The sequence below is a fragment of the Eulemur rufifrons genome, chromosome 7 (assembly GCF_041146395.1).
Source record: "Eulemur rufifrons isolate Redbay chromosome 7, OSU_ERuf_1, whole genome shotgun sequence".
NCBI classification, from domain to species: domain Eukaryota; kingdom Metazoa; phylum Chordata; class Mammalia; order Primates; family Lemuridae; genus Eulemur; species Eulemur rufifrons.
Window position 1 is genome coordinate 150,798,560 of NC_090989.1, and position 16,929 is coordinate 150,815,488.

General features: G+C 36.4%; 1 protein-coding gene across 1 annotated transcript in view; it reads right to left on the minus strand.

The window, feature by feature from the left end:
• Positions 1–16,929, minus strand: part of TOPAZ1 (testis and ovary specific TOPAZ 1) — an 82,658-nt gene that overhangs the window by 42,181 nt on the left and 23,548 nt on the right. The window contains exons 5-9 of the mRNA XM_069473548.1: positions 14,862–14,926; positions 10,146–10,285; positions 8,643–8,728; positions 7,415–7,540; positions 5,423–5,486 (exon numbers count right to left, since the gene is read on the minus strand). Of these exons, the coding sequence (XP_069329649.1) occupies positions 5,423–5,486; positions 7,415–7,540; positions 8,643–8,728; positions 10,146–10,285; positions 14,862–14,926 (481 nt within the window). The remainder of the gene's footprint in view (positions 1–5,422; positions 5,487–7,414; positions 7,541–8,642; positions 8,729–10,145; positions 10,286–14,861; positions 14,927–16,929) is intronic.

Sequence of the window (16,929 nt, forward strand, 5' to 3'; positions counted from 1 at the left end):
AGGTCCAGATTGCCAAATATATCATGATCTCAATATGAACTCCTAAAGAGTCAGGCTCCCAGAGAGTCTTCAAGCAGTGGCTTGGGTACATATGCAAAATTGTATAATTTGGTGATGGATGCAAATTATTTTGATACATGCCCCTTCTTGGTGTTTTAACTCCACCAACATGTTGACTCTGGGGATATTTTTGATTCCAGTTTATGATTCTACTAAAAATACAATACTAATTTCCTTTGAGAAAGTAGTTTATGTTGATCCAGTTCCTTAATCTATTTTCTTTTCTTTCCTTCCTTTCCTTTCCCTTTCTTCCTTCCTTCCTTCCTTCTTTCTTTTCTTTCTTTCTTTCTTGTGACAGGGTCTTGCTCTGTTGCCCAGGCTAGAGTACAGTGGCGTCATCATAGCTCACTGCAACCTCCAACTCCTGGGCTCAAGAGATCCTCCTGCCTCAGCCTCCCTAGTAGCTGGGACCACAGGCGTGTGCCACCGCACCTACCTTTCTATTTTTTTTTGGTAGAGACAGGGTCTCACTCTTGCTCAAGCTGGTCTTGAACTGCTGGCCTCAAGCGATCCTCTCACCTCAGCCTCCCAAAGTACCAAGATTATAGGCACGAACCACCACACCCGGCCCTCAATCTATTTTCTATACAACCCTTAGGCTATTTCCAATTTTTCTCCATTGACTTTACTAAAATTATTTTAATTGAGATCATTTCATTGATCCTTCCCCCACCCCCATATTCCAGAATTTCCCAGGTCAAAATCTGTATACCCTGGCTAAAACTGACTTAGTAAAAATTACTTTGGGTTTTATTTTTCTATTAATTATTATTATTTTTCAGATAGACGATCCCACCCTGTTGCCCAGGTTGGAGTGCAGTGGCAGACCATAGCTCACTGCAGCCTCAAACTCCTGGGCTCAAGCAATACTCCCGCTTCAGTCTCCCAAGTAGCTGGGACTACAGACACATGCCACCATGCCCAGATCATTTTTCTTATTTTTTTGTAGAAATAGGGTCTCTCTATGGTACCCAGGCTGGTCTCCTGGCCTCAAGTGATCTTCCCACCACAGCCTCCCTAAGTGCTGGGATTACAGGAGTAAGCCATGGCACCCAGCCAGTGTGTTCACTATTTCTCCTAGAAATACTTAATATTAACTAGATTACCTAGTGTTGTTTGGGAAAGTTAGTAGCTACTGACACAGCTCTGTAACACAATTGAAAAACTGATGTGAAAGTTATAATAATTTTTAGTAACTTTAACAATATGGCATAACAATACTGAACTTTGTTGCAAAGCTTCTCTACATACTACAATTGTTTTCCCTAGACACATATAAATTCTTGTAGCTATTCTTTTTATTTTTTTTTATTTTTTATTTTTTTGAGACAGAATCTCACTCTGTTGCCCGGGCTAGAGCTATGCTGTGGCATCAGCCCCGCTCACAGCAACCTCAAACTCTTGGGCTCAAGGGATCCTCCTGCCTCAGCCTCCCAGGTAGCTGGGACTACAGGCATGTGCCACCATGCCCGGCTAATTTTTTCTATATATTTTTAGTTGTCCAGATAATTTCTTCTATTTTTAGTAGAGGCAGGGTCTCGCTCTTACTCAGGCTGGTCTTGAACTCCTGAGCTCAAGCAATCCTCCTGCCTTGGCCTCCCAGAGGGCAAGGATTACAGGCGTGAGTCACCACGCCCGGCCCTTGTAGCTATTCTTTTTGCTGTATCTACATAGTTGCCTCTGTAGAAGCAGATCAACCGATAATATGGGAAGTTCGGTGTCTATTACTATGACTTACTAATAAAACTGGAACTGCGATGTTTGAAAAAGGAGTAGTTGGAAAGAATCTATGTTAGCCAGTATGCAACAGTCCAGTAATTGACATGAAACCCACCTCCTTTTTGTCATTAAGTTATTTTTAAATTTTAATATAATTTCTCCATTTAAAATGATCTTCTCTGGTAAAACTGCTGGGCGGAAACAGTTTAAACATTTTAATACCTTTTGACATAAACTGCCATGTTGCTTTTTAAAAAGGTTTTGTCAATACATAACACTACTTCACGAATGACTTACCAGAATCAGGTACTTTTACTCCTTTCTTTGATTAGGAGTGCACAATTCCAGTGAACCAGTAACCACTGGATTTTCCTCTCCAGACCTGTTGCTAATTCTCACAAGAAGAAACAACATTCATGCCTTTCTAAATAGCTGATTGAATTCTTGATATTCTTATAAATTGGAATATTTTTATATATTACCAATGGCAAATCTACAATATTTGACTTTTTCCAGTTTAAATTTATATGATCAAATTTATATGTTTTGTATTTCCTTTGATGACATTAAACCACAGAAATTATCACCTTTCTTAAAATCTGATTTAAAAACTTATTTTTTTCTACTGAACTGCTAATATACTATATTCATTTATTTTGATATATGCTAAACAGTAGTAGTTTCCAAATTTTTTTAGCCATAAAACCTCTGGAAGGGGAATTTTATGTGGAAATTCAAATATAAAACACATAAAAGAGGACCAATGATTTTACTCCTAGGTATATACCCAAAAGAACTGAAATCAGGGAAACAGATACTTGTACATGAAGGTTCATAGCAACATTACTCACAATACCCAGAAGGTGGAAACAGCCCAAGTGTCCATCAATGGATAAATGGATAAGCAAAATGTGGTATACACATACAATGAGATACTATTCAGCTTTAAAAAGGAAGGAAATGCTGACATATGTTACAATATGGATGAATCCTAAGGACATTATTGGAAATTAACTAGACACAAAAAGACAAATATTATAAAATTCCACTTATCTAAAGTACCTAGAATAGGCAAATTCATAGAGCCAGAAAGTAGATTAGAGGTTATCAGGGGCTAGGAGGTATAGGGTAATGAGGGGTCACTGCCTAATAGGTACAGAGTTTCTATTTGGGATGATAAAGTAGTTCTGGAAACAAATAGAGGTAATGGTTATACAACATTGTGAATGCATATAATACCAGTGAATTGTACACTTAAAATGTTTAAAATTATAAATACTATGGTATGTATATTTTATCACACACACACACTCAAAGAGTCAAAGAAAGACTATAGAAATATTCCAGATTAAAGGAGGCTATAGAGACATGACAACTATATGCATACCTGATCCTGGACTGGATCCTAGACTAGAAGCAAAAATGCTATAAAGGATATTATTGGGTCAATTAACAAATTTTGAATATAAATAGATTAGATAAAACTATTATATCCATGTTAGTTTAACTGATGTGGATAAATGTACCATAATTATATATAAGAATAACCTATTTTCAGGAAATATACACTAAAGTATTTAGAGGTAAAGGGCCATGATGTATGTAACTTACCTTCAAGTGGTTCAGGGAAAAAATATGTATGTGTATGTGGCCATGTATACACATGCACACACATATATGGAAGGCGGAGAGAGAGACAGAATAAATGCAAATGGTAAAGTAAGGATATGAGTATTCTTTGTATTATTTTTATTTCTGAAACTTTTTGTAAATTTGAAATTATTTCTAAACAAAAATTTTAAATTAAAAACTCTGGAAAGAGAATTTTATGTGGAAATTCAAATATAAAACAGATAAACATAGAACTATGATTACATAGGGGAATGGGGAGTCCCACCTACTCAGCTACCTCCCCTTGTGCACCAAAGGTCCCTGAGACTTCTCTGTAGAGTCTAAGCAGTTAGATCCACACCTTACACCAGTGGTATGGATCTAACTCTTTAGGGGTGTGAAACTTTCTAAGTTGCTATGCAGTTTATCTTAACTCATTTATTAAACGATTCCTCCTTAACTATCTATTCTTTTCTACTGATCTAAGTTTCTATTTTCACACCAATTTCCACAGGTCCTTGACAACTTCCTACTCTTATTCTTTGTTATAAGCCCTTATTTTTGTTCTACATTAGTTGTTTTAAAACTAAATTCAGATTATTTCTTCTGTGGCCATATTGGATCTTTACACAGAATTATATTTAGAGGAGTTTTGCATCTTTTCTGTGACATCATCTTTTCTTCCACATCTCATGTTATGAAATTATTTCTGGAATTTAATTTTTTTTTTTTTTTTGAGACAGAGTCTCACTCTGTTGCCCAGGCTAGAGTGAGTGCCGTGGCGTCAGCCTAGCTCACAGCAACCTCAGACTCCTGAGCTCAAGGGATCCTCCTGTCTCAGCCTCCCGAGTAGCTGGGACTACAGGCATGCACCACCATGCCCGGCTAATTTTTTCTATATATATTTTTAGCTGTCCATATAATTTCTTTCTATTTTTAGTAGAGATGGGGTCTCGCTCTTGCTCAGGCTGGTCTCGAACTCCTGAGCTCAAACGATCCGCCCACCTCGGCCTCCCAGAGTGCTAGGATTACAGGCGTGAGCCACCACGCCCGGCCTATTTCTGGAATTTAATAATTCACATCTAACCATATGTACCTTCTCGTTCTTGGCTATCACAAACCCTCGGTCACAAGTTTATTTCCATATAGGCTCCTATTACCTCCACCTTAACTATTTTTCCCTTGTTACAGTTAGATTAAGTCCAGACTAGCAGTTCTCTCAGATGCTTCCTCTAATCCTTAGGGAAATGATATCACCAGCAAAACAAAACAATAAACTTGTCAGAGATTTTGTTTTTAGCTGAATAAGATTTCACACAGATGAATATGAAGCTAAAGTGCTCTATTCCCACATACTATGTGGCTTTGGTGGGTGTGTAAGGGTGACAAATATAAATAAAGATTGGTCCTCGTCCTCTTGGGGCTCATGTTCTAGTAGGGAGAGGGAACAGAAGCAAAGAATGAGGTGGGATTGTGGAATCAGAAAAGGGTATAATAGGAGGTAATCCTATTTCCTATGACTCAGCCTTGAAAGATGAATAGTTCTTTGCCATGGGGAAAAGGGATGGAAGGAGAGGCATTCCGGGCAGAGAGCAGTGGCAGCAGTAGCGCTGGAGTTATAACACAGCCTGGTGTGTTTAGGGAACTGCACAGAACTCACTGTGCATGGCTAGAAGGGGTAAGTATAAAAAGAGAAAGATGAAGAAGTTGGAAAAATTCACTCTCTGAAAGATCCATTCAGATGGATTTAAAGGCTAATTAACAATACCCTTTTCTCTATCTTATAAATAAAATTTCTAAGTCATGAAAATATTAGTACATAAGGGAATTATAGTGTTTAGGTGGACTATAAGTTTTTATTAACCAAAAGACGATATTTATTTTTAATCCTTTCTAAAGCCAACAGAGCCACTCTTACATAAGGCATTCAGTTTTCATACTTAGAATGTACTGAATTTACTTTCAAACAATAGCACATTGTTTGAAATACCCACACTAATAAATTTATACTAATCATTCAATTGTTTCATACCTGCACGTTGTAGCAAACATAGTTCATTGATGCTTATATATTTCTTAAACACATCCATGCAAATCTGCAAAAGTCATGAAAAGTATAAAATTACCTTTTTTATATTTCATAAGAACTATAGAATTTCAATTCTATCTCTTTGCTTATTTCAAACTTTTAAAATCAATGAAAGCATAAGAATAAAGAAGTGATGTTTGGCTAACTTCCAGATTTGAAGTACATACTGAATTCGTTACAAAAACCTTATTTAGGTTATTTAAAAATAACCACTTACAGGTACAAGGATAAACACACTGACCAATGTATTAGATCAGACTGCCCTGAAATAGACCCATTCAGACATAGTCAGCTTACTTATGACATGGTGACACTGCAGTGCAGTGGAGAAAGGATGGTCTTTCTAATATATTTGATTAGTTATTTTTTTAGACACAGGGTCTTGCCCTGTTGCTTAGGCTGGAGTGTAATGGCAGGATCATAGCTCACTGTAGCATCCAACTCCTGGGCAGAAGCAATACTCTAGCCTCAGCCTCCTGAGTAGCTAGGAGGATGGTCTTTTCAGTAAATGGTGCTGGGTCACCTGAAGATCCACATGGGGAAAAATTGTATCTTGACCCTCTTCTCACATCATAAACAAAAATCAACTCTGGATTAGAGTTCTAAATGCAAAAGGTAAAACAATAAACTTTTAAAGGAAAAATACAGAACATCTTCAGGATCTTAACAAAGATATCTTTAACAGGATATAAAAAGTTAATACCGGCCGGGCGCGGTGGCTCACGCCTGTAATCCTAGCACTCTGGGAGGCCGAGGTGGGCGGATCGTTTGAGCTCAGGAGTTCGAGACCAGCCTGAGCAAGAGCGAGACCCCATCTCTACTAAAAATAGAAAGAAATTATATGGACAGCTAAAAAAAATATATGTATAGAAAAAATTAGCCGGGCATGGTGGTGCATGCCTGTAGTCCCAGCTACTCGGGAGGCTGAGACAGGAGGATCGCTTGAGCCCAGGAGTTTGAGGTTGCTGTGAGCTAGGCTGACGCCATGGCACTCACTCTAGCCTGGGCAACAGAGTGAGACTCTGTCTCAAAAAAAAAAAAAGTTAATACCACAAAAGAAAATAATTGAGAAATTGAACTATATAAAAATTAAGAGATTTTGTTTCTCAAAAGACACTTTTAAGAGGGTAAAAGGCAACTTGTAAAGTAGTAGACAGATATTTGCTATATACATATATATATCTCCAGTCTAAGAAACTGTGTTCAGCTTATATAATGAATTCTTGTAAATTGGTTCAGAAAAGGACAATCCCATAGAATATAGGCAAAATATCTGGATACTTCCAAAAACAGCATATCCAAATGTCCAATAAACACTTTGAAAAATGCTCAACTTCAATCATCAGGGAAGGCATCACACGGCTAACCAGAACGGCTAAATTAAAAGGCTGATACCGTAAAATGCTGGTAAGGATATGAAGCAACTAGAATTTTCAGACATTGCTGGTAAAGAGTGTAACATGATAAAACCACTTTAGAAACCTGTGTGGCAGTATCTACTCAGGTTGAACATATGTAGACCTTATGACCCAGCAATTCCAGTTTTAAGTATAACCTATCAGAATGTGTGCATATGTTCACCAAAAGACATGCAGAAGAACACTGATAGCATAATAATTATGATATCCAAATCTGAAAACCACCCAAATGCCCATCAACAGTAATATTTATCCACATTAATTTTGATATACTCGCACAATGGAATACTATTATACAATGAGAAAGACACATCTATAATTAGATAAAAAAAGACAAATTTCAAAAATATTGAGCAAAATCCAGACATAAAAGAATACACATTATATGATTTCATTTATATAAAACACAAAAACAAGCAAAGCTCATATATGCTCTTAGGAGTTAATGAAAATCTAAATTAAAACGCATGAATGAGATAGTTATTAAAATCTCTACTTCAAAGACTTTCTGTTTTACCTTTTCATCCCCTTGCTCAGGCACATGAGCAAACTTGCATTGTGATCGTTCACAACCACGCAACGTATTAAAATGAAATTTGCAGTATCTATGGGGTATCATCAACCCTAGGGGCTTCTGGAACACCTAGAGAATTAGAAAAATTCCCATTCTCTGTTTACTGCAAAACATTTACTATAAGCAAGTAAGAAAGCATTTGAAGCAACAAATATTAAGCATCCTAAACAGTATCAGGATAAATTGCTTGCTAATTTTATAAGAAAAAATAAACTCCAAACAATACATATATATATAAATACTTTAAATTTTAGAGACAAAGTCTTGCTCTGTCACCCAGATTGAAATGTAGTGGCGCAATCCAGCCTCAAACTCCTGGGCTCAAGTGATCCTCTTGTCTCAGCCTCTTGAGTAGCCGGGACTACTGGTGCATATCACTACACCCAGCTAATTTTTCTTATGTTTTAGGAGATGAGGTCTTGCTATGGTGCCCAGGCTGGTCTTGAACTCCTGGCCTCAAGCAGTCCTCCCACTTTAGTCTCCTGAGTTGCTGATATTATAGTTGTAAGCCACTGCAACCAGCTTATGTTTTTAAAAATAATGAAAAATTAGAGTGATTTGTCTGTGAATTTTCTCAGTTTCTTAGTGTAAAATATTCCATCAATGTTATTCTGTTTTATATTACATTTTTTTAACAAGACTTTTTTTAAGAGAAGTTTTAGGTTTGCAGCAAAAGTAAAGGAAGGTACAGAGATATCCCATAGACTCCCTGCCCCCATACACTTTATATATTTTTAAAAGCTTATATAATCCCTCCTCCTTTTCATGCACCTGCCCCTACTTTTATAAAAAGTTAATTCTATTATAATATGCATCATATTTCAGATGCATTTATTAGAACCAAAATTTTCCTTAGCTTTTCTGATTAATAGAAAAAGGCAAAACTTTCCCCATAAACTGCTTTATATCTCCAGCTTTTTCTTTCATCAAGAGAAGTCTTCATCCTATATTTTCTGTTTTGTATGTTCCCCCTCTGCTGCTTTCAACCTCTTATGTTATTTGTGAATATCCTCTGAGTCAATACTTATTTTCTGCCTCTTACCACCAGCCTCCATTCAAAATCCATAGAATGTCTAGAACTGCTTAAAAAATGATAGTAAGAGAAATACAACCAGAAGGGTCCAAAGTATGAGTTTTATAAAATTATTTTTTTAAAAAGTAGAAGACTTACCCCTACATTTTTTTCCCTCCTAAATATTTCACAATTTTCAGGATTCTGCAGCTTTAGGACAGAATGTTTTCCTGGAAATCTGAAATCTAGAAATGATTTAGTATGACATTACGCACCAATATGTTACAATTTATTCCCTTCATAACAATGAAATAGATGATCACTACTATCTGCTTTAAAATTTCATTTTGGAATATTCATGTTCAATTCACAGACTGTGCTGCCATGTGTGTTTCTGTGAAATATAGAATGATTTACATTTTAGGTACCCTTAAGTATTTCTAGATCTGAATTTAAAATTTTAAACTCACTACAGGCTGCAGATAACTTTCTTAAAAGCCTTATATAGCAGGATTCAAACGGTAAGTCTCTACGTTAAACAAATACTGCACACAATAAACCTTTCTAAGGGCAGAAAACTACTGACAAACCCAGATACTATGGATGGAATTGTTTCTCCTCCTCCCCTGCAAATTCACATGTGGAAGCCCTAACCCCCAGTATGACTTTATTTAGAGATAGGGCCTTTATATAATTAGGGTTAAATGAGGTCATAAGGATGGGGCCTTGATTTGACAGAATTAGCATCCTTGTAAGAATAGGTACCAAAGAATTCACCACACTCCAAGGAAAAGCTATGTGAGGACTTAGCAAGAAGGCAGCCATCTGCCAGCCAGAAAAAAAGCCCTCACCAGAAATTGAACCCTGCCAGAACCTTGATCTTGAACTTCCAGCCTCTAAAACTGTGCAAAATAAATTTCTGTTGTTTAAGCCACTCAATCTGTGGTATTTTGTTATGGCAGCCCAAGCAGACTAATATACCAGGCATCATATCCCTTAATGTTGGTCTTTTAAAATGAGAACTAGGGCATTTAAAAATATTCTTTTCTAAAGATAAAACAAATAAAAATAAAAGTATTTTAAATTTTAAATCACTTATTTTTTACTTTGGCAGCATGCAGATATAATCTGAAACAAGCTAAAGTTTTTGCTGCATAGCTTTGCAGTAATTTACATTATGAAAACTGTAAGCATTTTTAAGATAAAACACATGATCATTGTGGGTATGCTGTGTATTATAGTATACTACACCAGGCAACATTAAGTCAGTATTGGGAAGGTATAGACAAATTAGATGTGTACAACACAAGTGGTTTTATAGATTCTAAATTCACCCTTCAGTGTAGCTTATTGTGTTCAAAGGATTGTGAATTATCAAGAAAATTGGCAAATTCTAAAATACAAATATACTTAATTAACATATAAATATTTTATGTATAACCTACATTCCCTGTACTACTACTATCACATATATACAGAAATTTCAGAAGTTATCCCATTAAAAGTACTAAAGAAAGGCACATAAGCCTTCAATTTTAACATATACCACATTTGTGTCAATTTTTCTTTTTTAACTTTTTTTTGGTTTTGGTGGGAAAATCTCCTATATACTTTCTATATCACCAAAAGCCAACAGGACTCTATAAAGAAAACAAATAGTACCATTCATCCAGGGCTTCAGTATTGTGTCTTCTTGATGACTACTTAGATTCAAAGGAGGTACTAATAAGCACAGAGGTTTTGGGGCCAGTGCTGCTAATTGACATTCACCAACCATAATGTCTGCATTTCTAGAATCTTTGCTGTGTGAGCAGAAAAACCAAAATCAGAATTTAAATTTATTTTTAAAACATTAAAGTAATGAGAATCAAATAAGTAGAAACATAACCTAATGCTATGTACATGCCACATACTATGCTATATATTATAGGCATATCTCATTTTATTGCACTTCACAGATACTGTTTTTTGTGCTTTTTTTTTAAACAAATGGAAGGTTTGTGGCAACGCTATGTTGAGAAATTTATTGATACCATTTTCCCAACAACATGGGCTCACTTCATGTCTCTGTGTCACATTTTGGTAATTCTCACAATATTTTGAATTTTTTATGATTATGTCTGTTATAGTGATCTGTGATTTTTGATGTTACTATTCTAATTATTTTGGGGTACCACAAACTGCACCCATATAAGAGGGCAAATTTAATTGGTAAATGTTGTATGTGTTCTGACTGCTCCACCAACAAGTAGTTCCCCCATCTCTCTCCTTCTCTTCAGGCTTCCCTATTTCTTGAGACACAACAATATTGACTCTAGGCCAATTAATAACCCTACAGTGGCCCTTAAATGCTGAAATAAAATAAAGAGTCTCACATCTGTCAGTCTAAATCAAAAGCTAGAAATGATTAAGCTTGGTGAGGAAGGCATATCAAAAGCTGAGATAGGCTGAAAGGTCTCTTGTTAGCCAAGGTGTAAATGAAGAGGAAATGTTCTTGAAGAAAATTAAAAGTGCTACTCCAGTGAATACACAAATGATAAGAAAGAGAAACCACCTTATTGCTGTTATGGAGAAAGTTTAAGTGGCCTGCACAGAATATGAAACCAATCACAACATTCCCTTAAACCAAAGCCTAATCCAGAGCAAGGCCCCTAACTTGCTTCAATTCTATGAAGGCTGAGACAGGTGAGAAAGCTTTAGAAGAAAAGTTTGAAGCTAGCAGAGGGGGATTCATGAGGTTTGAGGAACGAAGCCATCTTTGTAATATAAAAATGCAAGGTGAAGCAGCAAGTTCTAACGGAGAAGCTATAGGAGGGTAACCAGAAGATCTAGCTAAGATCACCGATAAAGGTGGCTAAACTAAATAACAGATTTCAAATGCAGAGGAAATAGTCTTCTATTGGAAAAAGATGCCATCTAGCACTTTCATAGATAGAGAGGATAAGTCAATGCCTGGCTTCAAAGTTTCAAAGGACAGGCTGACGCTTAGGAGTTAATGCAGCAGGTGACCTGAAGTTGAAGCCAATGCTCACCATTCCAAAAATCCTAGGGCCCTTCAGAATTATGCTAAATCTACTCTGCCTGTGCTCTATAAATGCAAACACAAAGCCTGGATGACAGCACATCTGTTTACAGCACGGTTTACTAAATATTTTAAGCCCACTGTTGAGACCTACTACTTAGAAAAAAAGATTGCTTTCAAAATATTACTGCTCATTGACAATGTACCTTGTCACCCAAGAGCTCTGATGGAGATGTACAAGGAGATTAATGTTGTTTCCATGCCTGCTAACACAACATCCATTCTGCAGTCTATGGATCAAGGAGTAATTCTGACTTTAAAGCCTTTTAAAGAAATATTTCATAAGGCTATAGCTGCCATAGATAGTGACTCCTCTGATGGATCTGGGCAAAGTAAATTGAAAACTTCTGAAAAGGATTCACCATTCTAGATGTCATTAAGAACATTTGTGATGCATGGGAAGAGGTCAAAATATCAACATTAACAGGAGTTTGGAAGATACTGATTCCAACACTCATGGATGACTTGGAGTGTTTCAAGACTTCAGTGGAGGAAGGAACTACAGATGTGGTGGAAACAGCAAGAGAGCTAGAATTAGAAGTGGAGCTTGAAGATGTGCCTGAATTGCTGCAATTTCATGATTAAACCTGAATAGATGCAGAGTTGCTTCTTATGGATGAGCAAAGAAAGTGGTTCCTTGAGTTGGAATCTACTCCTGATGAAGATGCTGTGAACATTATTGAAATGACAACAAAGGACTTCAAATATTACATAAACTTAGTTGATAATGCAGCAGCAGGGCTTGAGAGGATTGATTCCAATTTTGAAAGAAGTTCTACTGTGGGTAAAATGCTATCCAACAGCATTGCATGCTACAGAGAAATCTTTTGTGAAAGACTCAAGTGATGTGGCAAACTTCATTATCTTATTTTAAGAAATTGGGCCGGGCGCAGTGGCTCATGCCTGTAATCCTAGCACTCTGGGAGGCCGAGGCAGGAGGATCATTTGAGCTCAGGAGTTCGAGACCAGCCTGAGCAAGAGCGAGACCCCATCTCTACTAAAAATAAAAAGAAATTATATGGACAGCTAAAAATATACATAGAAAAAATTAACCGGGCATGGTAGTGCACACCTGTAGTACCAGCTACTCGGGAGGCTGAGGCAGGAGGATTGCTTGAGCCCAGGAGTGTGAGGTTGCTGTGAGCTAGGCTGACGCCATGGCACTCTAGCCCAGGCAACAAAGTGAGACTCTGTCTCAAAAAAAAAAAAAAAAAAAGAAAGAAAGAAAGAAAGAAATTGGCACAGCCACCCCAACCTTTAGTAGCCACTACCCTGATCAGTCCGCAGCCATCAACTCCAAGGCAAGAACTCCCACCAGCAATAAGATAACAACTTGCTGAAGGCTCAGAGGATTGCTAGCATTTTTTTTTCTAGCAATAAAGTATTTTAACATTAAGGTATGTACTTTTTTTCACATAATGCTATAATGTTATTGCACACTTAATAGATTACAGTATAGTATAAGGATAACTTGTATATGCACCAGGAAATGAAAAACTTTGGGTGACTCACTTTATTGCAACATTTGCTTTATTGTAGTGGTCTAGAACCAATCCCACAACATCTTTAATATCTTCAATAAGTTATTCCTGACTTCTTAGCTAGAAAACCAATACTTGTTAAATGGTTGGGTAGCAATGGGGTAGTGTGGTTAAAACTGGAGCAAAATATTTTTGATCATGATAAACAAAAGGTCTGAGGAGGAGCGAGGCTGACTTTCTAATCCAGAAAAGGTCATCCAGTTATTCTACTGAGAGTGCAGTGAAATGGATTATAAATTATTCTTCAGGACAAGTATATGTAATAAATATATATGGGTCTTTGAGAGCTTCCTCTGGGGAGAAGGTCTTAGAAATGTTATTGTTCCAGGGTTGCTGATTTAAACAGCTTTAACTGTATTCTAATATGTGAAATCCTATATAACCAATTTTACAAAAATTTAGAGGTTATTTAGAAAAAGAAATAACAAATAAGGGGGAGTGGGGAAGTACTTCAGAGCTAACTAGTAGATACAAATGAAGTACTTTTTAGGGAAAAGACTTATACCAACACTCAGATCTTTTACCTTAAAGATAATTCTAATAAGTTTTTCAACTGGGGTTTCCTGGGCCAAAGAAGAGTAAAAATAGAAGAGGGGATCATATTTACAATAGTTGAAACATTGTAGCATTGGTGGAATTTAAAATTTTCACACAAAATATTTGCTTCCCTCCCCATCTTGGGATATCATTGCTCTGTGTAATCAACATAACTCCCTCCCCCACAAAATAAAACAAAAGCAGTAACATAAAAGAAAGAAATAGGAATTATGGAATCTTATAGATGGAAGAGATTATCTAGAAAATTCTCTCATTTTTGATTGGATAATTGAAGCCCAGGGTGATGTAGTAAGTTGCCCAATGTCACACTTCTGATCACTATGATAGAGCCAAGCTGACGATAAACTTTTGTAGGATACAATGACACTATTTTAGTCTGTAAGCAAAATGCTTCAAATAGAAAAAGAAAAGTAAACCTTGTCATCTTTCCTTTTTCTTTAGGATCTCCAAACGGTCATGAACCATACTGGACTTCTACGCCAATCTAATTCTTACCTAGCCTTTCCCTTAACACAGTGGTTCTCAAACATAAGCATGCATCATTATCAGTTAATGGCCTTGTTGAACATAGACTGATGGGCCCCATCCCCAGAGTTTCTGATTTAGTAGACCTGAGGTGGGACTATACAATTCCCACTTCTAACAAGCTCCCACCTGATGCTGCTGCTCCACGGATCACACTTTGAAAACCACTGCCTTAACAAAAGGACTTGAATATGTCCATCACCTGTTGTGCTTCACCTCAACAGTAAAATGAGGGTAGAGGATGGATCAGATGATCTCTAAGGTGTCCTACAACTCTAAATGCAGTGATTTTATGGTCTAGTGAGTGTGCTGTAACTCTTAGTACTAATCATTGCATCTGTTTAAGCTCCTTGCAAACTGTCATGTTCATCTGATTTCAGCCACTTTTTCCTTCATAAAAGGCATACACATAAATCCTTTTTTATTTTTCTAATTTTCTTTTTTCACTACTTATCTTTTATCAAAAAATATTTTAATGGCTAAAAAAACTTAGTGTAAGCTTGAAGGAAACTTACAATACCCCTTATATCTGAGTGCATCTGACACATCAATTAAATTCTACCCACATATGGTTTATGGTAACCCAAGCATTTATGCAGAGAATGAAAAACACAAGATACAAATTAGATATGTGACTACTTTTAAGTTATGTAATTAAAAATTGTTACAGACCTTTTGCAAACTTCATGAACATTTTCTTTTTCTTCTTTAATAGTCACTTTGTCTGAAAATCTATACTGTGAAGAGATTATTATGGTTACATAAGTATATGTGAATATCTCTATTACATATTAAGCTATAAGGCTTACCAGATTTATAAGAATGTGTCAGATGCTAATTATACAACTAGCTTATGGCCAACCTTAAAAACAATGCTACTCACATAATTTAAAATACTTGGCTGGGCTCAGTGGCTCATGCCTATAATCCTAGCACTCTGGGAGCCTAAGAGGATTGCTTGAGGTCAGAAGTTCAAGACCAGCCTGAGCAAGAGTGAGACCCGTTCTCTACTAAAAATAGAAAAAGTTAGCCAGGTGTGGTGGTGTGTGCCTGTAGTCCCAGCTACTTGGGAGGCTGAGGCAGGAGGATTGGTTGAGCCCAGGAGTTCAAGGCTGCAGTGAGCTATGATCACGCCACCGTACTCTAGCTGAGACAACAGAGCAAGACTCTGTCTCAAAAAGAAAAAGTCTTAAAATACTGAATATTGACTTAAAAATTTCCATTGCTGCTTAAAAGAAAAATATAAATAAATTAATATGATTTCCAGCTTTTAATATCACCATTAATTATATAAACTACTATTTCAAATTATTATGGACAATTAAAGTTGTGGAGTTTTTAATTCAGAAAAAAAGCTTTGAGTGATTTTTATTTTTAGGTGATATATATGAACACAAACAGAATTTATTTTTCATTAGAAATATTGAAAATAAACCCTCAAATCCCCTAACACTCCAGCAGTCAGAGATAACCACTTAATATCTGAGTTTATATCTTTCTAGTCTTTTTTATAGTACATAATCATATTTTAAAATAATAGTACCACACTGTATAGTAGTCTCCCCTTATTCATGGTTTTTGCTGTCCAAGCGAAAGGTTCCGCTTTCCAAGTTTTCAGTCACCTGTAGTCAACCACGTCCAAAAATATTCAATGGAAAATTCCAGAAATAAACAACTCACAAGTTTTAAATTGTGTGCCATTCTGAGTATTGTGATGAAATCTCAGGCTGTCCTGCTCCGTCCCACCCACAACATGAGTCATCCTTTTGCTCAGTGTATCCATACTGTATACGCTACCTGCCCTTTAGTCTCTTAGTAGCTGTCTCAGTTATCAGATTGTCTACGGCAGCATCACAGTGTTTGTGTTCAAATAACCCTTATTATTACTTAATAATGGCCCCAAAGTACACAAGTAGTGTGATGTTGGGAATTCGGATATGCCAAAAAAATTCTATGCTGTGATTGCTAAGATCTATGATAAGAATGAATCTTCTATCTATGAAATAATGAAGAAGGAAAAAGAAATTTGTGTATAGTATATATAGGGTTTGGTACTATCCGCAGTTTCAGGCATCCACTAAAGGTCTTGGGACATATCCCTGGTGAATAAGGGGTACTACTGTATATACTGTTAGAACTCTTAGAAAACCACATGCTGGGAAAACTGGATAGCCACATGCAGAAGACTGAAACAGGACCCACACCTTTCACCTCTCACAAAAATCAAATCACAGTGGATAACAGACTTAAACCTAAGGTGTGAAACTATTAGAATTCTAGAAGAAAATGTGGGAAAAACTCTTATAGACATCGGCCTAGGAAAAGAATTTATGAAGAAGACCCCAAAGGCAATCACAGCAACTACAAAAATAAACAAACGGGACCTGATCAAATTAAAAAGCTTCTGCACAGCCAAAGAAACTGTCACGAGAGCAAAGAGACAACCTACAGAATGGGATAAAGGGCTGATAACCAGAATCTATTTAGAACTCAGGAAAATCAGCAAGAAAAAAATCAAACAACCCTATCAAAAAGTGGGCAAAGGACATGAATAGAAATTTTTCAAAAGAAGACACAAGTATGGCCAACAAACATGAAAAAATGCTCAACATCTCTAATCATCAGGGAAATGCAAATCAAAACCACAATGAGATATCACTTATCTCCAGTGAGGATGGACTTTTTGATAAAGGACCTTTATCAAAAAAGACCTTTATCAAAAAGTCCCAAAACAATAAAT